The 26,308-nt window shown below is 35.3% G+C and overlaps 1 protein-coding gene and 1 pseudogene across 4 annotated transcripts in view; both read right to left on the bottom strand.

The window, feature by feature from the left end:
• The window catches only part of EFCAB3 (EF-hand calcium binding domain 3), a 208,997-nt gene that overhangs the window by 123,616 nt on the left and 59,073 nt on the right, over positions 1-26,308 (bottom strand). For all 4 annotated transcript variants that reach the window (XM_032320145.1, XM_032320147.1, XM_032320146.1 and 1 more), the window contains 10 exons: positions 25,962-26,060; positions 24,404-24,457; positions 23,690-23,794; positions 23,049-23,099; positions 21,760-21,864; positions 16,445-16,498; positions 15,301-15,405; positions 12,167-12,220; positions 11,470-11,574; positions 4,871-4,924 (listed from right to left, as the gene is read on the bottom strand). In XM_032320145.1, the coding sequence (XP_032176036.1) occupies positions 4,871-4,924; positions 11,470-11,574; positions 12,167-12,220; positions 15,301-15,405; positions 16,445-16,498; positions 21,760-21,864; positions 23,049-23,099; positions 23,690-23,794; positions 24,404-24,457; positions 25,962-26,060 (786 nt within the window). The remainder of the gene's footprint in view (positions 1-4,870; positions 4,925-11,469; positions 11,575-12,166; positions 12,221-15,300; positions 15,406-16,444; positions 16,499-21,759; positions 21,865-23,048; positions 23,100-23,689; positions 23,795-24,403; positions 24,458-25,961; positions 26,061-26,308) is intronic.
• Positions 13,866-15,088, bottom strand: LOC116577234 (annotated as a pseudogene).

Genomic DNA, 26,308 nt, shown 5'->3' with positions numbered 1-26,308 from the left:
TCTTTTTTTTTTTTTAAAGATTTTATTTATTTATTTGACAGACAGAGATCACAAGTAGGCAGAGAGAGAGAGGGAAGCAAGCTCCCTGCTGAGCAGAGAGCACGATGTGGGGCTTGATCCCAGGACCCTGGATCATGACTGGAGCTGAAGGCAGAGGCTTCAACCCACTGAGCCACCCAGGCACCCCAGACTGATTCATTCTGATGTGCATGAGGTTAGGCCAAGCTTCAGAAGCATTAACACATTGTATCAATAGTATTCATTAAAAGACTCATTGCAAGAGATTCTTAATCTCCCGAAACAAACTGAGGGTGGCTAGTTGGGGTGGATGGGTTGTGGACATTGGGGAGGGTATGTGCTATGGTGAGTGCTGTGAAATGTGCAAGCCTGATGATTCACAGACCTGTATCCCTGGGGCAAATAATATATTATGTGTTAATAAAATTTATTTTAAATTAAAAAATAAATAAAAGACCCGTTACTTATTACAGCTTATCCCTTAAATCAGTAGCCTTGGCTATATCCTTTTTGCTTCAGAGCAATTGCAGTTTCTAAATTGCTAGGCAAAGCTTCTTCAATCTTAAATTAAGATCATATTTAAATCTGAGGATAGTATATAGAATTACAATCTCTATTGTTACATGAAAATATCCAATTTTTTTTTTACCAATTAGTTACTAATTATGGAATATTGCTACTTTCTCCCCATACTATTATCCATTGGTATAACACTCTCAATCAGTGACTCTATTACCTTTAGCCTATGAAGAAGATTTCTACTTCTATAATTATAATTTCCATAATTGTATTTCTGTATTTCAATAAGTGTCCATGTCCTAAACAGATCTTTGGGGTATTCGAGTACCACACCGACTTAATATTATTTGTTGATGGGTCTTATCTTAATAGTAAAAAGGGACCATAGTAGGTTAAAGATGCAATAATTAGTTTAGTTTTTCTTGAAAGATATAAGTCCTTCAGATATAAGGTTGGTTCAAGTGACTGAAAAATGGCCCTTTCTAGAGATTTCAAATTGGTAAAACTAAATGATAGATGATATACTTTTATAGTAATTATTACTTGGTGCTTTGATTTTGGTCAAAGAAATGCTGTCTTAAAGGTAAAAAAGCCCACAGTAAAACAGATGGTATAATGACTAGAGATAATGCTTCAGCAGATCTTACTAAATAGACTGCGCAGAAAAGAGTTAACATAGCAGGCCTGAGGCTGCTACCTTTAGAAGAGACTGCCTGCTATTTGTACTTGGCTGGTATCTGGGAACTTGGATTTCAGAATGTTTCCTCTAATACCAACGGAAAATGCTAATTCACTGTGCCTAAACTTGTGCAAACAATGTGATTTCTGGTGAATACCTGTTTTTCTTCCGGGAGTCTGGTATATTGATAGCTGATAGGCAGAGGGTGCCTATGTGAATAGCCCTAAAAAAAAACCTTGGGGACTGAGACTCCAACAGGCTTCCCAGGGCATCCGTGTATAACTACATCTTTGCTGCTGGAAGTAAGGTATGTTACGTGTAACCCCTCATAAGAAGGAGAGCATAGGAAGTCTGCACATGGATTCTTCTAGAAGCTTCCTATATCTTTTCTTCTTACTGATCCAAGCTATGTCTTTGGTGTTCACTCTTTGTATCATATAGTAGTATGGGTTTTGAGAAATGCAATGTTATGTAGTCACCATTATGGTAACATACGGAATAATTTCACTGACCTACAGTTCTGTTGTGGCCCTTATATCTCGTCTCCCTATACCTCCCTATGCCTATGCCACCTATGCTACCTATGCCACCCCCCAAACTCCTGGCAACCACTGACTTTTCCACATCTTTCCACAGATTGATAGCTCATTTCTTTTTAATCACTGAATAATATTTCATTATATGGTTATGTCAAAGTTTGTTTATCCATTCTTCTATTCAAGGACATCTTATTTGCTTGAAAATTTTGGCAATTATAAATAAAGCTGCTACAAACATTTGTGTGCAGGTTTTGTGTTCACATGTTTTCAACTTATTTGGGTAAATACCTAATTTGTGGTTATTGGATCTTATGAAAAGAGTAGGTTTAGCCTTGTAAGAAACTGCCAAATTATCTTCCAAAGTGACTGTACCATTTTGCATTCCTCTTGCTGGCCATTTTAATAGGTGTGTAGTGTTCCCTCATTATTTTAATTTGCAATTCTCTAATGACATGTGATGTTGAACATCTTTTCATATCCTTATCCGCCATCTGTATATCTTCTTTGGTGAGGTGAATATTCAGAGCTTTTGCTCACTTTTTAATTAGCTTGTTTCCTCATTGTTGAGTTTTAAGAATTCTTTGAATATTTTTGATATAAGCCCCTTATCAGATATGTGTTTTGCAAATATTTCCTGCCAGCCTGTGGTTTATCTTCTCATTTTTTAAAAATTAACATTCTTTTTGAAGGACCTTTTATAGATAAGAAAAACAAGTATAGGATCAGATTCAAAGACTCCATTATAGAAGCACAAAATTTGACCTCAATTTTGTAAAGAAATAATTGGAATGGTCAGGTTATAATATCCATAAGGGTAAGATCTGGCAAAGCCAAGATTGCTACCTGGTTGCATCAGATAATATTTCAAATTGACATTTGCCAGAATCTTACATAAAACATCCCATCACTATAGGATAATATTTTCCACGTTATTAAACACTGATTAAGATATTTTATATTATACTAGAGAGTATGAATTGGTATTCATGCCTCATCTGAAATCAAAATAATTATGGAAAATCTGTAACTTTGAGCCCTGGATTAGAATCACACTCTAAGGAACCCTCTGGGCATATCCGAATGGATTTTATATAGTTGCTTCTCTCTGAGTTATGAATATATACTAATAATATTATGTTTATTTTCTGGATGGGTTGAAACACTCTTTCATCAAAAATCCATAGCACTCATACTGGCCAACAAACTTTGGATATCCTGCTACCTATTTAGAGCATTCCATCTTATCTGTTCAATTACAGGGCAATATTCTTCATTTTTGTAATTATTCATAATTATACAAGAATTATATAATATATGGTAATAATTGTATAATATATAATAATAATTGTCCATCATTTAAAACTTCACTGTATTTTGAACACCAAAACTTCTGGAAAAATGGAAGAGATATTATCAGAATTGCAAAATTATATTAGAGACTTAAATTGAGGTTCCACAGAGTGTCCAGGAAGCAGGTGGTTCATATAAGTCACCTGTGGACCCAAGGTCCAAGATCCTCAGAACAAGTGGAAAACTGCATGAAGTAGAGAGCTTCCATCCAAGAACGTGAGAATAAGAATACACTGACTGTCAGTGCTTTGTGTATTTTTTATGTATTTTAATTCATTATTTTTGTCATATCTTTTCTTTTTATTATTTAGTATTATACACTTCTGACTTAGCCTATCATGATCTCCCTTACTTCTACCAATAACTTACTGAGGTTTAAGTTTTACTAGAGACAATCACTTTGCTAGAGTTAGGACAATCCTAACTCTATAACTCAGTCTTTTACTAGCAAATCAATTTAAAGAATTACTGTAGGGCTAATTGAAAATTTATGTGTATGAATTGTGCATGGCTTTCCAATGTTCTCAGCGGATCCTGTCTTCTTAGTCCAAAGGGATAAAAACTTTTCTGGGGAAATAAATAATATCTGGTGGAAGAGATTCCTAAGTATAATGTATTTTATCCATAGTAATAAAAAAATTTGTAACTGACTTAGCATATAATATAGTTCACACCCTATCATTCAGTACAATAAGCCAGTTAAAATTTCCTAGATAAACAACAGAATTGCTTTGAATTTTCTTTTGACCGACTACAGGAGGGTGCGCACCTTTTTAAATAATGCATATTGTATTTCAATACACACTACAGATCTAATTTATCTAAGAAAAGACAACTTGGGTATGTAAAATAGACTTAAGGCATTATAGGAACTGGTCTTCTTTCAGGCCTGAGAAATACTGGACCATGATTCTAGAGTGCTTTCCATTTCCTTCTTATAATACCTTCAGCTAGTTTTGTTTGTCTCACAGCTATTTGAAGTCTGCTTTTCAGAGTCTTAAATGCTTCTGTGTAGCCAGTGTATGAACAAATAATTAAACAAATGATTCAAAGACAAAACCAGTATAAAATTATCCTGACATTCAGATGTCAGCTCCTCTGAAGGAAAATCTATAATAGTGAAGGTCCGGACAGTTCTTGATGACCTCGCCTGTGCTTTTGGTTGAGTGAGGATCAAAAGGTGGAATGAAGAATAAAAACATTCCCACATTATTAAGAAAAGGCTGTTGCCATGGCTATAAGAGAATATTATCAAATGAATATAAATTATGAAAAACAAAACAAAATGTCTGTACAGTGCCATCTTCCATTGCTACAAGAACAACAAAGACCTAAGGTCACCTCTTATATTATGCAGAGTTAATATCAGACTTAAAAATATAACACTGTCTGTTATTTATAATAAAAGGCATGTCTTTATAATGTTAGAGGAAAATACTACATATGATAATGTAAGGCTAATATCATTGTCCAAGAAATTATATTGTTGATGATTTATTCAAATAATTATGGCTACATATAGTATCTCAGTTATAACCTAAATCTTGAAATTTTCTGTCTTATGCAAAGACCTAGTACCTCTGTTGCAAAAGCACAGATTATAAAAAAAATCACATATTATTAAAGCAGGTAGAAATGTTTAATTAGTTAATTAATAAAAATGTTCAATTAATAAGGGTTAAAATGGTGAAATTAACAAGGGACTAAAGGGATGGTGGAAAATATCATTAAAAGTGTGTAAAGAATTAAGTTATTTTTCACTTACCTAAAGCAGTTCTCAATTCTTCCATCAATGTATTTAGTTTGACCTTCCCTTTATCTATAAGTTAAGACAAAATTTACACACTGGTAATCCAAACTCCGAAAAAAAGCATAAAGCATAAAACACTTAAATTATGAAGTAGAGTCCAGATGAAAGCTTTCACTATATCTTGTCCTTCTTAAATTTATAATTCTTGGATTTTAATAATAGATAGCTCTATTATCTCCCAGGGGCACTAAGAGTCTTTGAATCATGAAGTCTCTCTTAGGAAAAATGTTCTCTCAAGTCTTTTGGATTCATTCTATTTCTAACTCCATGTTTCTCTAGGACTGGTTGATAACACATGATTGGTATACATTTAAAACCATTGTTTAAACCATAAGAAACTCTTAATCTCAGAAAACAAACTGAGGGTTGCTGGAGGGGTAGGAGTCAGGAGGAATGAGATGTTTAGGTGATGGACACTGAGGACGGTATGTGCTATGGTGAGTGCAGTGAATTGTGTAATACTGATGAATCACAGACCTGTACCCCTGAAACAAATAATACATTATATGTTAATAAAAATAAAACTATTGTTTATGGTATTATGTTATTTTCTTTCACTGGAGAAAGACAAAGAATCCCAGGAAAAGGAGCAATGAAGAGCACAGTGTGTGGTAAACTAAAAGCTTTCAAATTTTGCTTGAGGGAAAAAATGCCATGTAGGGAGTGGAAGGATGAGTTGAAAGAGATTGGTTGGAGCTAACATTTTAGACCTTGGGTTTAGACTGCCTGGAGTCGGAATAGAGCCGTGAAAGAAAAAAGTAAAAATCCCGGCTCCACAAAATTTACATTAATTTTGTTTTATTTATGGCTGTATTCCTAAGGCTGAAACAGAGCCTGCTAGGTGTTAGGTGTTCAATAGGTATTGTCACATGAATGAATAAATTAATTTATCATAAAAGTGCCAGTGCTGTGGCATATTGCAAGACTCAATGCATGTAAGTTGTGAAGGGTCACTGAAAGGCTTTAACTGGAAGAATTACAAGGTCAGATTTTCACTCTAGTGAAGTCATCTTGTGAGTGTGTGTAGAATGAATTTAAGGCAATGGGACCAGTGGGTGTTATACTAGTCAGGAGCCTTCTGTAGTAGTGTAAGCAAAGAATGATGAGGATTTAAGAGTAGCATAGCAAAAAAAAAAAAAAAAAAAAGTAGCATAGCAAACACAGAGATAGATTGGGGATATTCTTAAGAGGAAAAATGAAGGAACATGAGAAGTTAAAGATAATTTCTGAATTATTTCATGGGTAAGTGTGGGTGGATTAAAGTGGCAGAAAAATAAAAAAAATAAAGAATTGGGAATTTAACAGGGAAAATAGTTTACTTTTTATATGTTGAATTCAGATTTCCATTGGGAAATCTACATCTCAACAGAGATTTGTTGATATAGGAGATCTCTTAATTGACCTCCCTTTAACTACCCTGATGGCCTGAACTATATTCATTATTTCTACTGTAAAACATTCATACTGATGCTGATGGCATGCTATACTTATGAAAAACAAAAGCTATACTTTTAGTAAGCCAACACATTTGTGTTCCTATGGGTTAAGTTGTTGAGCTTGTTTCCAGGTTTGTTTATAAAGAGTTGTACTTATTAAATTGATAATTTAATCATTATATAAACTGATGAACTATAAATGGAAAAGGGAGTTATTACCATAAAAGCAAATTTGAATGATTTGAGAAGTTTATGTAAAGCTGAATTTGGTGTGGATAAATAACTGTAAAAAGACTAGACTATGGACTCTAAAAAACAATCTGAGAGGTTTGAAGTGGTCGGGGGGTGGAAGGTTGGGGTACCAGGTAGTGGATATTATAGAGGGCACGGATTGAATGGAGCACTGGATGTGGTGAAAAAATAATGATACTGTTATGCTGAAAATAAATAAAAAATAAATTAAAAAAAAAGACTGGGGAAAGAATGAAAATCTAGATGGATTCTGACAGAAATTTCTGCTCAACTTCTAAAAAAAGTACTTTGCTCCACTTAAGAGAAACTGAAAATGAGAGTGTATTTCAGATGACAAAGGAGTATTTTTGCACAAGAAAATCTTCAAATAGTATGGCTACATTAAGCTAAAATGTAGTCCCTTTTTTTCATGGAAAGAAAACATGCATAATACATATATATCATTTTTATTATTCCTTACTCTAATGGGGTTTTTAGAGTATCTGATCAAATACTTGCCCTCATTATGCTACATAAAAAGACCTTACTTTCCTAGCCCGAAATGCATGAAATAATTATAGGTTTGAGATAAATGATTTGAAATCTTAAATACATATGATTAATTGGAATCAGCCAGGAAGAGTGTAGAAAGAACAATACTTTGAAAATAGAACTGTTATATTACTATGATTTAAGCCAGTGATTTTTTTCAGGTTTTATTTATTTATTTGACAGAGAGAGATCACAAGTAGGCAGACAGGCGGGCGGGGGTGGGGGGAGCAGGCTTTCTGCTGAGCAGAGAGCCCGACTCGGGGCTTCATCCCAGGACCCTGAGATCATGACCTGAGCCGAAAGCAGAGGCTTAACCCACTGAGCCACCCACGAACCCCTAAGCCAGTGATTTTTTTCAGGTTTTATTTATTTATTTGACAGAGAGAGATCACAAGTAGGCAGACAGGCGGGCGGGGGTGGGGGGAGCAGGCTTTCTGCTGAGCAGAGAGCCCGACTCGGGGCTTCATCCCAGGACCCTGAGATCATGACCTGAGCCGAAAGCAGAGGCTTAACCCACTGAGCCACCCACGAACCCCTAAGCCAGTGATTTTCAAATTTTTTACTGTAAGTCACACTAAGAACTCTAAACACACACACACACACACACAGACACAATTGATTATGAAGGTTCATGAAACAATATCTAGCTTTACTGTTTCAGTAAAAAATACTCACTTAACCCCCTAGTTTGAAGGGAGAAAGAAAAGCCTATAAAAAAAGTAAGCCTATGAACAAGAGTGCCCATTCTCACCACTCCTATTCAACATAGGACTAGAAGTCCAAGCCAGAGCAATCAGACAAGAAAAAAAAAAAAAGACATCCAAATAGGAAAGGAAGAAGCATAATTGTCTTTGTTTGCAGATGATATGATCTTAAATGTAGAAAATCCTAAAGACTCCACCAAAAAAGTGTCAGAACTAATCAATGAATTCAGTAAAGTTGCAGTATACAAAATCAGCATACAGAAATCAGTTGCATTTCTATAAACTTTATATCTGAAAAAGATATAAAGAAAATGATACCACTCACAATGGCATAAAGAAACAACAAAATACTTGGAAATAAATTTAAATAAGGAGGTGAAAGATCTATACAATGAAAACTTAAAACCATGATGAAAGAAATTAAAAAAAAACCAAATGGAATTATAGCTCACATTCATGGGTCAGAAAAATTAATATTGTTAAGATGTCTGTATTACCAAAAGTTATTTATAGATTCAATCAAATTCCTATAAAAATTCCAATGGTAGTTTTTCACAGACATAGGAAAAAAATCCTTAAGTTTATATGGAACCACAAAAGACCCTGAATAGTCAAAGCAATACTGAGAAAGAACAAAGCTGGAGGCATTACCCTTCTTGATTTCAAATGATACTATAGAGTGATTGTTGAAAGATATGAATTTAGTACATTGTGTTACCTGTAGAGCTGGTGTTTCTGGTGATGCTTTCTGGTCCTTTCTAGTCTTTGTTGCTATTGGTCTTTTTATTTTCACCCTAGAGAGCCCCCCTTAAAATTTCTTGCAGGGTTGGTTTAATGGTCATGAACTCCTTTAGTTTTTGTTTGTTTGGGAAACTCTTTCTTTCTATTCTGAATGACAGTCTTGCTGGTTAAGAATTCTTGGCTGCCTATTTTCCCCATTTAGCATGTTGAACATTTCCTTCCACTCTCTTCTGCTCTACCAGCTTTCAGTAGACAGATTTGCTGCAAACCTGTCTTGTCTTCCCTTGTAGGTTAAAGTCATTGTCTCTTGCTGCTTTCAGGAATCTTTCCTTATCTGTGTATTTTGTGAATTTGATTATGATATGCCTTGGCAATGATCAGCTTTTGTTGAATTTAATGGGTGTTCTCTGTGCTCTTTGGATTTTGATGTCTATGTCCTTCCTCAAGTTAGGGAAGTTTTCAGTGATAATTTGTGCAAATAAAACTTCTGTCCTCCTTTCTCTCTTTTCATCTTCTGGGACTCCTATGATATATATGTTAATACATTTTAATAAGTCACTGAGTTCCCTAAGTCTACCTTTGTGGTCATTGCCTTTCTATATTACTGATTTGCTCTTCTGCTTTGTCCATCCTCACTTTTATGGCCTCCACTTGGGATTGCATCTTGGTTATAGCATTTTAATTTTCGTCCTGACTAGATTTTCGTTCTTTTGTCTCTGCAGTAAGGGTCTCTCTAGTGTCTTCTATGCTTTTTTTTAAGCCTGGCTAATGTCCTTGTAATCATTGTTTTAAATTCTAGTTAAGACATCTTACTTATATCTATACTGATTAAATCCCTAGTTGTACTACCTCCTGTACTTTCTTTTGGAGTGAATTTCTCCATCTCATCATTTTGTCCAGAAAAGAAAAGAAGAAAGAAAAAGACAAAATAAAAAACCTAACAACAACAACAAAACTAGATTCTGCTTGTGTTTTGGTCTGTTTGTTAAAAGAATCTTCCGAAAGGTGGTCACTTTTTTGCTTGTAGACTTGTAGTTTTCATCCTCTTAGACCTCTGATTGATTTTCTTGGGTATTCAGAATGATCTGATAACTATCTAGCCATATTCGAGGGATGAGACATGCTTAAGGTCTCCCTAATCCTCCACTGCCTTAACTCCTCCCCCTCAAACTATACTAAAAAGTTAATCAAACAGTATGGCACAGTATAAAAGTAGATACATGGGCCAACAGAACATAATCAAGAGCCCAGAAATAAAACCCCACACATACAGTCAACTATTAAGGCAGCCAAGAATACTCAATAGGGAAAGGACAGTCTCTTCAATGGTGTTGGGAAAACTGAATAACCACAGGCAAAAGAATGAAATTGTCCCACTATCTTATACCACTCAAAAACATAAACTTGAATGAAAGACTTAAATGTAGGACCTCAAACAATAAAATTTCCAGAGGAAAACGTAGCTTCTTGGCATGAGCCTTGAGTTATTCTTCTAGTTATGACACCAAAAGCACAAGCAACAAAAGAAAAAATTAATAAGTGGGCCTACACCAAACAAAAAGTCTGTATAGCAACAGAAACAATCAATAAAGTGAAAGTGCATCTTACAAAATGAGAGAAAATATTTGCAAACCATATATCTGATAAGGGATTGAGATCAAAACATATAAGGAATTCATACACTCAATACCAAACTTCCCCCACCCCCCAATCCAATTAAAGGATGGGTAGAGGAACTGAATAGCCATCTTTCCAAAGAACACACACAAGTGGTCAATAGGTATATGAAAAGGTGTTCAATATCACTCATTATCAGGGAAATGCAAATTAAAACCACAATGAGATATCACTTCAAACTTATTAGAATGGCTTTCATCAGAAAGATAAGAGATAACAAATGCTGGTGGGGATGTGGAGGAGAGGAAGCCCTTGCTCTTCGTTGATGGGAATAAAAATTGGTGCAGTCACTGTGGAAAACAGAATAGAGGTTCCTTAAGAAATTGAAGATAGAACTACAATATGATCCATTAATCCCATAACACAGCATAAAATTTAAAAGCCCACTTTGAAATAGGATTCAAAAAGATATCTATACTCCCATGTTCACTGTAATGTTAATCACAATAGTTAAGTTATATGTCTGTCAGTGAATGAATGGATAAAGAAGATGTGGTATATTATATACAATAGAAAATTACTCAGCCATGAGAAAAAAAGAAATCTTGCCATTTGTGACAACATGGATAAACTTTGAGGGTATTATGGTAAGTGAAATAAGTTAGATGGAGAGAGACTATATGTGGAATCTAAAAATGCTGAACTCAGGGTGTGTACGTACCACAGCTGGTTGAGCATTTGACTCTTAGCTTCAACTCAGGTTGTAATCTCAGGGTGGTGGGATCAAGCTCAGCGTGGAGTCTGCTTAAGACTCTCTCTCCTTCCCTTGCTGCACTTCCCTGCTCTCAAATAAATAAAACTTCAAAAAATAACAAAAGCAAACACTGAGGTCATAGAAACAGAGTAGAATGGTCATTGTTAGGGGCTGAGGGAGGAGGTGGGAAAATGGAGCGATGTTAGGTAAGGGGTATAAACTCCCGTTTCTAGTGTGAATGAATTCCGAGAATATAATACAGAATGGTGATTATAGTTCACAACACTGTATTATATACTTGAAAGTTCCTAAGAGTAGATCTTAAATGTTTTCACCATTAAAAAACAGATAATTATGTAATGTCACAGAGTTGTTAGCTATGGCAGTAATCATTTTGCAATATGCAAGTATGTCAAATCAACAGGTTGTACTTAAACTTACACAATGTTATATGCCAATTACATCTCAGTAAAGATGAAAAAAAGAAGTACCCCTTAAAAAGTACAGTTATGTGCTTACCAGCCTCTGGCAGTCTTTCTATCAGATCCATGAACTCTTTTTCTTTGATGCTGATTCCCATGTTTTCTAAAAGAGTGTCCAGCTTGTTGACATTAACATCACCTTCTAAGTAAGGAGCAGAAAAGGAATATAGTAAAAATGAATGTTTCTAAAACTGGACCATGCATTCACTCTGCTGTGTTATTATTCCTTTTCATCAAGCATGTGTTTTATTCCAATAAAAAACATTTCACCCATCTCTTAGTATTATTAAGGTTTTCAAGACAAACACCAAAAACCTAGTTTTGCTCAGGAATAGGAAAATAAAAATTCTCCTCAATTTTCTATTAGGATTTTGAAAAATAAGAGCTAGAGATGACTGACATAATATTCTATAAAACAGGAGTTACTTTTGTTGTCTGCACTTTCAAATTATTTGCCTCTGCTTCTGACTGAGATCATTATCTGACAATGTTCCTTCTTCACCTTTTGCTTTGTGTTTTAATCTTGTTTCTCTGGGGTTGAGTTAGGAAAATCCAAGAAAGTTTAATACTTCCTGCCAAATCTTAGTGCAAGAAACTACTTGGTTTATGTGGTAAAATTCAGATTTACTGAAGAAAGAGTAAATAAATACAATTACATAGGAAAGGATGATTCATGTTTTAACAACACAAATAAAGGTTTCAGAGTCAGTCCTTTCCCTGTGCTTCTTACTCACGTTTGAGAGACTTTATGCCCTTCATCAACCTTTTTTGATACACTTTTCCATCAGCTATAAAAAATGAGATATTTTGAAAATGGAGTCAGAAAGATAGCACACTTTATTTATTTATTTCTATAATGTTCAGGTAGCCACCATATAAATACACATCTTTTAATATCAGGAAGAATTTAAAATCTTTGCATAAGGAATATTTCAAATGCAAATAGATAAATAGACATACCAAAATGTTCACTCTTAATAGTAAAGGAGTGAATTGCAAATCATAATCATGAGATGCTCTTCCCCCCACCGTATTGAGAATGTAGAGAAAATAACATCCTAAAATATTGTTTGTGGGAGATCAAATTACAATATTCTGGAACGATATGTGAGAAAACAAACAAAATATCTTCCATTTTACAACTCTACTTAAGGAATTTATCTTGAAAAATTTTGGAATATTTGCAAAGATTTATTCACAAAGTTGCCAAATAAAAAAAGAATATATATTCATAGATGGAGAGCTAGAAAAAAATATACATCAAAATTCTCATAGTAGTTATTGCTTTTAGTTGGGAATAGAGATGGTTTTATTTTCACTTATCTTCATCATCAAGGTTTCTGTGATAAATATACATGTTAATATTGTGAAGAGGTGAGAATTACAAGTAAATCAATATACACATATTATCTATTAATCTATCATCTACTGAGCACTAGAAGGAAGTGTACCAAATATTAATAATGGTTATCTTTGGGTTATTGGATTAAAAAGCATTTTTTATAATTTTTTTGGTTTTATTTAATCTAATGAGGAAGTTAAGAATTGTGGCTTTTTCTCAATGCACAAAATTACCCACTTATTGGCAAACTATATATTCGATGCTGCAGAAACACACATAACTGCATTATTAGCTGGTGCTGGGAAAACTGAATGCCTTTATCCTTCTCTTCTTTATCTTTTTAAAAAATCCTTTTTTTTTTTTAAAACAAATCCAGCTGATCAGCAACCTGGGGGCTGAGTAATGCACTTTGCCTTTGATAGCAACTTATAATTTAAATGGGTTAGACTGACGATTTTTTTTTATAAACATATATTTTTATCTCCAGGGGTACAGGTCTGTGAATCGTCAGGTTTACACACTTCACAGCACTCACCATAGCATCTACCCTCCCCACTGTCCATAACCCCACCCCCCTCTCCCACCCCCCCACCCCCAGCAACCCTCAGTTTGTTTTGTGAGATTAAGAGTCACTTATGGTTTGTCTCCCTCCCAATCCCATCTTGTTTCATTTATTCTTCTCCTACCCCCTTAACCCCGCATGTTGCATCACCACTTCCTCATATCAGGGAGATCATATGATAGTTGTCTTTCTCCAATTGACTTATTTCGCTAAGCATGATACCCTCTAGTTCCATCCACGTTGTTGCAAATGGCAAGATTTCATTTCTTTTGATGGCTGCATAGTATTCCATTGTGTATATATACCACATCTTCTTTATCCATTCATCTGTTGATGGACATCTATGTTCTTTCCATAGTTTGGCTATTGTGGACATTGCTGCTATAAACATTCGGGTGCATGTGCCCCTTCAGATTAGACTGACGATTTTTAAATCAAAATCCAAAGTGATGAAATTTTTCTTTGTATTTGCATTAACTTTTTAATATTTTAAAAACATTTTTCATTTTAATTTGTAATTTTTCTCTTCTTTCTTTCTTTTTTTGAATTCAAGAACTATTTATTGAGTGCCTGTTATGTGCTAGATACTGTTCCAGGTACTTGGGACACATCAGAGAGCATGACAAAGGTCCCTGCCCTCATGGAGCTTACAGTCTGGCGCTTCCTAGCCCTGTACCAGCGGACTGTCTGGGACCGGGCAGGCCCCCGCCCCTCCCTGTGCCGGATGTGGGCATCCACAGGCCTGGCTCAGACGTGGGCAACGTGCCTGCTGCACTGTCAGTGCCAAACAGGACACCCAGCCCCAACCCACCCAGATAGCAGAAAGGGCTGGAAGTTGACTTTTAATAATGAAGTACTAGGGGGACAGGCAGAGGGACTTGAGCTGGGTGGTCAGGTGTCCTACCGCGCCAGGGCCTGGGCTCGCTACACGAAGTGCTGCTGCTGCTGCTGCTGCTGCTACTGCTTCTTGGTGGCTGCCTTGCTGGCAAGGTCCTTAACCTTCTCTGTAGCTGCCAGTGCCATCTCCTTCACCTGCTCCTTGGCTTCCTTGGCTGTTTCAACGAGGGTTTTGGACGGGGCCTCACCCTGCAGCTTGGCCAAGATGTACTCAAAGCCCTTCATAGTCTTGGTCACATTGCTTTTGATCTGGGCAAGACCAAATTCCTGGTCAGCTCTGGAGACACCAAATAAGCTAGAGGAGACCCAGGCTTCCCGGCGGATTTCGGTCCGGCCGCAGTCATCAGACTTCACCCAGTAAACACATAGTTCCTCCATCACCATCAGCCAGGCGTGTTGATGTTCCAGGTGAAGGCGGTCATGGTCTGGTTCTGAGGGTCCACAATAGAATCCTCCAGGATGTACACCGAGTGAGCGACATTGGCAGTCCCTTCGGCCCAGCTGGGCATCCTGTTGGTCTTGGTCAGGAGACGCCAGGACAGGAGTTTCTGGTCAGGGGTCACCTCCCGGTGCACTGTAATCCGTCGACACGTTTGCTATAGGGATTCGGGTACCGCTGCCAAAAGGCAGCAAACACTTGGTCCCAGGAACTCCGCTGCACACTTTGGCCCAGGAAATACTTCACCATCATCCCGGCCGGGGCAGGCTCAGCACCCGCGCAGCATCAGGGGTGCGAAGCCCGGCGTGGGGCACACGGAGACCGGACCGGGGCTCGGCGCACGCCCGCCAGACTCGCAGCTCAGTCACCACCGTGCGGCGCCCAAGGAGCCGCCGCCGCCCATGAGGAGTTGTTGAGCCGCGCGCCTCTTTCTTTTTTTTTTAATGCTCAGTTAGCCAGCATAGGGTACATCATCAGTTTTTGATGTAGTGTCCAGTGATTCATTATGTGGGTATTAAGGAGGGCATGTGTTGTGATGACCACTGGATGATATTTGCAACTATTTTGTCATTTTTCACATGCGGAAACAATTCCACAGAACTAGGCTTATAGCATCCGTAAGACTTACCATCAAGTGGCAGTGTCTTCACCAAATTCGAAAGTTCATTAGGTGTGAGCTCAATCCCCCAGTTTTCCAAAACACTTCCAAGTTTACTAGTATCTACTTTGCCTCCTTTGAAAGAAAAATGAATTATTGATGCATGACAATTTTAGGATATTATAATGATCCAAAATAATGAAACCTGGTTTAAAGAATGCCATTCTAATTTTCATATTCTCACATATTCTAATAGTGTTTAAGGATAATGAGGCAGAATTTACTTCTTGATTCTCCATTGAATGGTCTCCTAAGACTAATGGCAAGATACCATAAAAGAAAATCAGGTTATATAATTGGCCAGTAATTTAGGATACCTAGCCTTTTTTCTTTTTAATACTGAATCATGTGATTATTATTTAAAGCAATCTTATCAACTTAATTTTCTAAAAATATTCCTCTTCCTAAATTCTGTGCCTACCCACATTTGGTGATTTAAGCCAGCAGTTATTAACTCAAGATTGTAGGAGGCTGAAGATAGAAGAAATTAGTGAAACTAGCTATGGTGAACTAGATAACACATGCCTTGTCCAACGAGACAATATACCAGTTACTGTTGTGAGGGAATATAGGGCTAGTGTTGCCAAATCTTATAAACTTGACTGCAGGCTGGACTCAATTCATGGATAGCCAATTTGTTAAACCTCTGATTTAAACACTAGTTAAGGTCAGTATAACACTGGTAGGAAATACAGAAAATAGAATTTATGACTTAAGTATCACCACTTATTTATTTATTTATTTTTAAAAGATTTTATTTATTTACTTGAGAGAGTGTGAAAGAAGAGAGAGAAAGCACAAGTACGAATTGGGGGAAGGGGCAGAGGGAGAGAGAGAAGCAGATTCCCCATTGAGCAGGGAGACCCATGTGGGGCTCATGACCTGAGCTAAAGGCAGATGCTTAACCAACTGAGCCACCCAGGCACCCCTTACCACTGACTTTTACAGCCAAACCCTAGATAATTCAAAATCAAATGTAGAAGTAAAGTTGAATATAAATATTTCATTAAAATATGTAAAATATCAACATTAATAAATTTATGGTATAATATTAGGAAAACACTAATCAAAATATAACATAGGGTTAGAATTGTCTTAGTAATGTTTTACTTACCCCAGAAAGATTTTACTTCATTCATCAGCTTTTCCAGATCAACTTTACCTTTAACTGTAAAGACAAGGAATAAATTGGATGGAAATATGACAGTGAGACCAAGAAAATATGTTACATAGAGCAGAAAAATTTAGTATTTATTTGCTTTAGGAAATTTAACCTTTTGCAGGTATACACTTTCAGTTTAAAGTAAGTCTTGGGGATATAACATACAATATGATAACTATAGTTAATATTGAAATAATATTTGAAAGTTGCTAAGAGAGTAGATCTTAAAAGTTCTCATCACAACAAAAAAAATTGTAACTGTATATAGTGATGGGTGTCAATTGTGATCATTTTGATATATATACACATATACATATATTGTAATATTGTAATATATATAAATATTAAATCATGTTATAAGTCTGAACTAATAAATATGTCAATTACAACCTCAATATAAAAAATTATACCTCAATATAAAAATAGAGCTGGTTTCATACTACACACACACACACACGAAAATTTAACCTTTTGCTACATTCTTCATAAGAAGGTAGAAGAGGAAGGATGACAGCTTGAATGACAGTGAGCATAATTATTTCCTGAATACAACTAATATTCCAGCATTTCCAATATATTGTGCTCAGGGAAGAAAAGTGATTAATTCTTGTCATTTAGTTTCTGAAAAGAAAAGTGCTTTTTCTCCCCCAGCAAATTAATACTCCATGTTGATGAGAAAATCTAGCTATAACCTAGGAAACATGGTATAAAGTGTAGTGAATCATTAATTCAACAAACTTGTTTTTGAGTACCCACAAAGTGCCAGCAGAATGGCCAGAAAAGTCTATCAATTTCCAATAATGTTGCTAATTCTGTGGTGCGAATTTTTGGACTTTATTCTTTGTCTGTTAAGGTATTCCTGGCCACTAACAACATCTTTTTTTTTTTTAATTTAATTTTATTTTTTCAGTGTTCTAAGAGTCATTGTTTATGCACCACTAGTAACTTCTGCATCAGTACCAATTACAGGTCAGGGCAAAATGGAAAATGTGTGTTGGTTTACCTGGATTATTATAGTTAACCAAGCCTATCATGAAGAAGAGATGGGATCCTTGGAGGGGATTACAATTTTCAGGCCTGTCATTGTACATGGGTCACTATATCGTCTGTCCATCTTTTTCTTTGTTTATCTGGTTTATTACTGGGAAATTTTTTTGTGTGTTTTCCATGATTTTTATTATGTTCGGTTGGCCAACATATGGTTAGTTTTGATGTAGTGTTCAATGATTCATTCGGTTACCCTCCCCCCTTCTGTAACTCTCAGTTTAGTTCCTGGATTCCAAAGTCTCTCATGGTTTGTTTGGTTCTCTGATTTCTTCCCATTCAGCTTTCTCTCCCTTCCACTGTGGTCCTCTGTGCTATTCCTTATGTTCCACTATGAGTGAAACCATATATATGAAAATTGTCTTTCTCTGTTTGACTTATTTCACTTGGTATAATCCTCTCCAGGTCCATCCATGACAATTCAAATGGTGGGTATTCACCCTTTCTGATTGTTGAGTAATTATTCCATTGTATATATGAACCATATCACTCTGATCCAAGATGAAAGGGCTCTCTGCCATAGGCCATCTAATTGGAGGGAGTTCTCTTTCATTAAAATATTCCAAGTTTATCTCAGTTGAGGAGGAATCTATTAGTAGGAACTGAGACATCTGTGTGACAGGGAAAATTTTTTTAAACCAAAGTTGATCATTTTCCTTTACTTATAATGATATTCTTTTTTGTATTTACTTTAATAAATTAAAAATAAATAAATTAATTAAATTAATAAATTTAATTTAGAAGGGCTTTTGTGAACATGCTCCAGTCCCTTTTACTACTATCTCAAAGCTGTTCACTTTTTTTTTTTAAAGATTTTATTTATTTATTTGACAGAGATTACAAGTAGGCAGAGAGGCAGGTAGAGAGAGAGGGGGAAGCAGGCTCCCTGCTGAGCAGAGAGCCCGATGCGGGGCTCGATCCCAGGACCCTGGGATCATGACCTGAGCCGAAGGCAGAGGCTTTAACCCACTGAGCCACCCAGGTGCCCCTGTTCACTTTTTTTTTTTAAGGATTTTATTTATTCATTTGACAGACAGACAGATCACAAGTAGGCAGAGAGACAGGCAGAGAGAGGAAGGGAAGCAGGCTCCCTCCTGAGCAGAGAGTCGGATGTGGGGCTTGATCCCAGGACCCTGAGATCATGACCTGAGCTGAAAGCAGAGGCTTTAACCCAGTGAGCCACCCAGGCGCCCCAAAGCTGTTTGCTTTTTGAAATTCAAATGTTGATGGTCTTTCTAGGATGCTGGGGCTCTGTCAACTCTTGGGCTTGGTTGTGTCCTGGAGGAAAGAATGGGCGTGGGGTTCTTTCTCCCCTCAATGAGGGAAGCAGCAGAGAGGTGTCAGAGCACAGGAACAGAACTGGAAAGTAGTAGATCCTGGGAAACACTTGGCATTTAGAATGCCGAAGAGACCCCAAGGAAGCTCAGTCAAGGCCAGTATGAGGATACTCCAATTCCTCTGATTCCTAAGAGACCAAGAAGGAATAAAACAGGTGGGCAGACACATTTATTTTCCTGAGGTGGTGGAAATAGAGATGTCAGAACAGATGCTACCTTCTTTTCTGTAAGTTATGTTATGGAATATGTAATATTAAGTGCTAAATAAAGAATCTTGAAATAGAAGGGAGATTATGTAAGAGATATTTTAGGAGTTGATTGATTGTGAGAATTGAAAATGTTACAGCTGAGGAAGTAAAGACATTCCAAAGATCTCATGGTGGGGAGTAGAGGAAATTGTGGGAAGAATAAGAGTATTCTAAAAGTTACTGCTTATTGGGATTGTAGGGTGGGGGGTGGGGAGGAAGGGATAAAGCTGAAATAAAATATCTGATGGATAACGGTATCTTGATGAAGAAAAAAGCAGTATTTTGTTACCAATAATAATTAAGTTATAGGTAAGTATGACAGTGAATGACAAGAAAAGAAATGTAAGAATTAATGAAATGTGACCCTCCTCTGGAACTTCAAATTTAATTAAGAAGAAAACAAATATAATGAATGACAACTTGAATCAACTGGTAATAATAAGATAAGAAAAAAGAAAACAATAGTAGAAAATGAATATTAAACATAAAATAAAATAAATATATATGTCTAGTATTACACCAAATCTGAAGAAATGGAAATTTCTCATTAAAAAAGGAAAGATTATCAAATGAGTTCCTTAAAAACCCAGCTATATGATGATTTTGCAAATATATTTCAACCAAATGATAAAGAAGATTGAAAATAAAGGAGTGAGAACATGACCTAAGCCAAAATTAAGAGTCAGACACCCAACTGACTGAACCACCCTCATTCCCCAAGAAGAATCTTATAAAAATTCAATTAATAGGAGAGTTAACCCTCTAAATGGAAGAAGATATATTTTGTAGACAGAATAGAAGTAAAGATACAAAGGAATTGAATACTACTACTGATAAACTTGATTTCATAATACATGTATAGAAATCTATGTGCACTGGTGAGTGCTGTGAAGTGTGTAAGAATGACAATTCACTAACTGTACTCCTGGGGCAAATAATACATTATATGCTAACAAAAATAATAAAAAAGAAATCTATATGCACTCTCTAGAGACTATACATTATTTTTATATGCCTACAGATTTACAAAAATTGATAAAGTACATGGCCATAATGAAACCTTTAACAAAACAGAGATTCTTTTTAACATTTCAGTGGCCACATTATCTGGTAGAACTCCAAAGTTTATATATAATAAGTAAAAGACTTAAAAAGAAAATAAGAAATATACTTTTAGATACTAGATAATCTTTGTATCAATTATAAGTCAGTAGAAAGTAATGATTAAGAAAACTCTTCATATCAAAACCAAAAGGATGTAGTGAAGCTGCGTTCAGAAGAAAATGTAAGGCTTTACATTCCTTCATTTAATAATGAAGCAGAAAGACAAAAAGAAACTAAGCACTCCTAGAATGTAGGTATGAAAGAGAAACAACCATTTCCCAAGTGATTGGACAAACAATCAGATAAAAAAGTGGGCAAACAATTTGAATAGATACTTTATTAAAAAAGTATAAATGACTAATAAACACTTGGAAAAGTACTCAATATCATTAGTCATCAAGGAAATGTAAATCTAGCCATACATATCACACGCTAACCAGAAGGACTAAAATTAAAAACAATGATAATAACAAGTGTTGGTGAGGAGTTGAGCTAAGAGAACCTTCAGACGTTGTTGGTGGGAGTATAAGATGGTACATTCACTTTGGAAAATTACCTAACAGATACTTACAAAACTAAAGACGCATTTACTCTAGGAGGCAGCATTTCTACTCCTGGTATCTACCCAGAAGAATCAAAAACACATGTTCAAAAATATCTCAAACAAAAAATGTCTCGTATAAGAATGTTCATAGCAGTTTTATTCATGCTAGTGAAAAGCTAAAAAAAGCATAGGCCCAATAATAGTAGAAGTGATGACATACTGTGGTATATTTATATTAAAGAATATTATCCAGCAATTAAAACAAATTACTGACACAAGCAACAATATAGGCAAATCCAACACTTGTATGCTGAGTAAAAAAGCTGTGGCAGAACATAATTTTCAAGGATGGCTGAGCTATGTATTTCCTGTCCCACAGACCTCATTACAACGTGCCTGATACACCTCCCACCAAGAACTTAGATTGAGTCTAGGCAGCGTCTTGTGATTGCTTTAATAACAGTGTTTGGAGGAAGTGGTGCTCTGACATCATCCTAGTTATAAACTTAGAGAGGAACTATTCTAAGTTGTCTGCAACAGACTTTTCTCTATAGGACCCAGGTGGAAGTAACAAACAAATACTGAGATGGCAGCCAGATAGAGCTGCTATACTCTAGCCACATTAAAATAGAAAGAACATTGAAGATCACAATACCTATATTCAGTATCTTTTTTATAAATACTGATGTCATGTAGCAAATGTGGCCAAAGAGTTCAAGCAGAATTTGAGCAATACTTACCAATTCTCCCTACTCCATAGGGAGAGAAAAGGTAAGGCTGAGTGAAAAAACAGAGATAACCCGAAATCCTTCTCTAATTTGCACGTAAGACTAGCAAGAGACAGGATGGGTTCTTTCTTTGGACCTGAGTTTTTTCCCTAAGCTTTTCAGAATGCCTTCTTGATGCCAAGGAAGCATTTTTAACGATTGTTATAAATAGGCTTATAAAAGAAGTTTTTCTGTAGTGTTTAATGGTTTCTAAAATGCTCACCATCAACTGGCAGATTTTGTGTTATGTCTTTAAGCTCCTTTTCGGTAAGGTCCATTCCTATGTTTTCCAAAACTGCATCCACTTTACTGGAATCAATCTTCCCGCCTTATGGAAAAAGAGACAGATGTAGAAGCAGAAGTTAATGTCCCTAAATTGTTGGATAAACCCTTACCCTCCTGAGGATTATGGTTATCATATTCATCCAAAGGACCAAAGCCTCATGAGAAGAAGACAGAGTAAAAAATAAGAGTTAGAATTAGAACATAATGTTTTAATTTTAATCTTCATATAAGTATACCCAGAATAAAAACTGAAAGGTGATGGAATGACTTCTCAGAGAATTCTAGTAAGGTGATAATAATTCCCGTGTCTCAAATGACTATTGTCTCACTTTCATTGTGTTTATTTTTTTTATTAACATATAATGTGCTATTTGTTTCAGGGGTACAGGTCTGTGATTCATCAGTCTTAAACAACTCACAGCGCTCACCATAGCGCCAACCCTCCCCAGTGTGCATCACCCAGCCACCCTGTCCCTCCCATCCCCTTCTCCTCCAGCAATCCTGTTTGTTTCCTGAGATTAAGATCCTACCTTACATTTTGTCTTCCTCTCTGATTTCATCTTGTTTCATTTTTTCCTCTCTTCCCTTATGATCCTCTGTTTTGTTTCTCAAATTCCTCATTGTGTTTATTTTTACAGTTAACATCTAGTCATGCTAAAGGATGCTGGTTCTCCATTACCATTTAACATATTTTAAAAATTCAAGTTAAAGTAAATCAGTTTAAATGAAAATGTAAATAATACTACAAATACTGTGTGGATTTGGCAGATATCATGAAGGTAGTTTTGGGAACCTTTCTTAGACATGACCTTCTTCCTGGCCTGCTTTCTGTCTATTCAGTCCTATGTTCCTTCAGTTTCTTGAAGGCTTTCTAGAGCTCTCTTGTTCTCTCTCTCACCTTTGGTCTAAATGTCAGATTAGTAGTCTCTTGCTGCTGAATAAACTAACTGAAGAAGTGCTAACTTTCCCTTTACTTTTGCTGTACAGCCTGGGCTCTGATAATTTCTTTTTCTGTCAAAGTTTGAGAAATCCCAAGAGAACATGGGAGTTCTTTCCAAGTTACATCATAAGAAATGATCTCCTAAAGAATACATTGATCTATTAAAAAACAAAATTATGTAATAATGTGTTAGGTGTCAAGGCTGACAATTTAATCACAAGGAATTAGTAGAAATGCCAAACATGATGACCTAGATTAATTTGTGTCTTAGTAAGCTTCTCCCTCACCTTTAAGAAACTTTATACCATCCAGCAACCTTCTTTGGTAGACCTTTCCATCTGTAAGGAAAACACTGTTCAGATCACAGAAACTTCATAGTGGAGCTTCATTGACAGTAAGAATCAGCAATTCCAGTAAGACATATTTATGAACTGCCTTAGAAATTTTCTGATTTAGAGGCAAACAATGAAATTATAGGGCATGGGGATACTGACACTCTACCATTCTGAAATATATCTTTTCCTTTTCTTTTACAATATTTTCATTTTCCCTATTAGATTTCTCTTTCTTTTTTCTTATTTATTCTGGCTTAAATTTCAGATCTCTTGATAGACTCAAAAGTTACAAAATATATAATTATTTAAAAGATATTAAGTGAACCCTGATGATAGGAGTCATGTAACACAATGGTTGATTCTCAAACCAAAGATTAAATGGCACAGATACAATAGATAAAATAATATATAAAATAATAGATTAAAAATAGATAAAATAATAAATTTTAAGATACAAGAGAGTCATTTTAAATTATGTAACATGGCTCATAAGCTTATTTCTGACAAGCAATAAGATAGAGACAATTTTAGAAGTTTTTGCAATTTAACAATATGCTTCCTCAGATGACTATATTTTTATTTGAAATACTCACTATCAACTGGCAGAGTTTTCATCAGTTGTGAGAGTTCTTCATCTGTGAGTTCTATTCCCATGTTTCTTAGAATTGCTCCTATGTCATTGACATCAAATTCCTCTCCTTCAAAAGGATAAAAATAGTAACGTTTGATTTTAAAGAACCATCTCATTATTCCAAATCATGATGAAATCTTCTATTACTATATTAGCCCCAACTACTTAATGCATAATAAAGTCAAATGAGTCCTGTTTGAGTATAGTTATGGTAGAACCTTGAAGTGTTTATTTCCACAACTTTAGTAATAATAGAGGCAAAATTACAGAGTACATAATTATGCATTTCATAATGTTCTATTGTGAGAGATTACTAGTAGGTAATAAAATTTTAGTCTCTTTTTATTACACTAACCTCTTTTTTAGTAAATACCTTAATTTGGAAAAAAATGAGATGTTACGGCCTAACAAAATGTGGCACTATGTTTTATTGTTGAAACCCTGACAAACCAAAGTCAAAGTCGAGGAAATCAGACTACAATCAGTTTATTAAAAATAGCATAATTCAAAGGGAATAACAGGAAAGAAAGAATTTTCAGGAAAGAACAAATATGAAGAATCACAACTAATCATGAGACACTACATAAAAATCTAATGATGTACTGTATGGTGACTAACATAATAAAAATACATATAAAGAATCAGAATCATATATACTTGGTAACTTCTTCCTCACCTGTAACAGCTTCTACTTTATCCATTAGGTTTTTCAGATCAACTTTCTTAGAGCCTATAAGACAAAGTTTAATCAGAGAAAAACAGTATCATGGACTCAGAAAAAAGATACATAAGACAAGAAGTCCTTTTTTTTTTTTTTTTTTAAAAAAAAGAAGTCCTTTTTATTTAAGATTTAATGTTCAAAGATGACCAAAGCAAATAAATTTCATTTACAATGAAGACCAAGATTTAATAGTAAATAATGAATAAAAGTGATCTTAAAATGCTGTACTAAATAATAAAAATGAAAATTATGAAAACAAGTTTATCCTATCTAATATTTAAGAAAATTCAGGTTGTAATTATAGCTATTCTAATAGTTATTCTATAGGCTGTAAAATAATTCTTAGGAGAAGCAGTGAAGCAACACTGACTTCTACAAGTGTGTTGAGATATTTTTTTCTGGAAAAGTTAGGTAATTGTATACTACAGTATCCTTTTGAACTTTGAAACAAGACGTAGAAAAATAACCTTTATGAAAATGATTGACTTTTTCCTAAGGGTTCCTTTAAGTCTTTTGAAATCTATATTTTGTATTTTGAATGTCCTATCTCATGTAGAATTTTTTCTTCAATTATTAAATGTTGTAACTCTGCCAGGTCCACATTTTTCGTGGCTTTGTGTGATCTGGGCAGTCCTTCAATGTTACTTTTACTTAGTTCATGAAATGATGCATGTTTCTCAAGGTTCATAAGGAGTATTTTCTTGTGGTACCACGTGTTGATGAAATGGGCTCTTCTGTGTTAGGCAGTGAGGGATTTTAGAGAGAAGCTAATTACTTAAGTGGTCAACTTAGTGATTCCTGAAACCTAATTGGTGGATAAGAACACAGCCCAAATCCTATCATTTTACCAGACCATTTTCATCCATCTTTAATTAAAAGCAAAATAAATTGAGATTAAAAAGTTATAATTTTAAAATATACTTTGTGTAACAAATTAAAAAATATACAAGCGTATGAAGAAAAGGTAAATGTCCCTTCTTTTACCTCTTCTCTGTTTCATGACTACTCCTCACCGTTACTAACAGTTTTGTGTATATCCTTCCAGACTTTCCTTATGTTTATGAAGGTATATTATATCTATATTTTCAAAATTAATAATACTATACCTATTTTTCTGTTAACTTGTTATAGTGACCACAAAAATAAAGCCATCTCAAATCCATGAACAGAGAAATGAGGAATGGGTGAATGGATTGGGTTATAACCTGGGTTGATGTCAGAGATATATGGCACAGTGAGAAAAAATACATTACAGATCCTATTTTTGTAAAACCAGACAACAGTAATCCCTCCCCTTCTCACTCCCACCTGTCCCTACCCTGAGATGTATGTATAAAGAAACAGATTACAGGTTTTAAATCAACAAAAATCAATGGCCTTTTTGCCCCTTGAGTTCTTGTAAAAGCTATTCACATGGCTTCAGGCAACAAATAATTTAAACATTTGAAACAGTCACAGTTAATCCTGCAAGCTTAACATCTTTTAAAATCACAGTGTTTTCCATAGGGCTCACCACTCAGAAGATCCTTTAACAGATTGAGTTCCTGTTCTGTAAGCTTGACCTCCATGGCTTCTAAAACAGGATCCAGATTATTTACATCAACCTTTCCTCCTTGAAAACATGAAAGGAAAGGGAAAAAATGGAATGATTATAAATATTTAGAAAAATGCATAAACACATTTTATTATCTTCAACTAACAGGCGATACTGTTTTCCCCCAGCTTTATTGAGTTATAACTGACATATAAAATTGTATAAGTTTAAGGTATACAATGTAATGATTTGATATATGTATATTGCAAAATGGTTACCACAATAAGGTTAGTTAACACATCCATCATCTCAGTTACATTGTGTGT

Source organism: Mustela erminea, chromosome 18 (assembly GCF_009829155.1).
Source record: "Mustela erminea isolate mMusErm1 chromosome 18, mMusErm1.Pri, whole genome shotgun sequence".
Lineage (NCBI taxonomy): Eukaryota > Metazoa > Chordata > Mammalia > Carnivora > Mustelidae > Mustela > Mustela erminea.
Note: the sequence above shows the minus strand (reverse complement) of the source record. Positions and strands in the feature narration are given on the sequence as shown.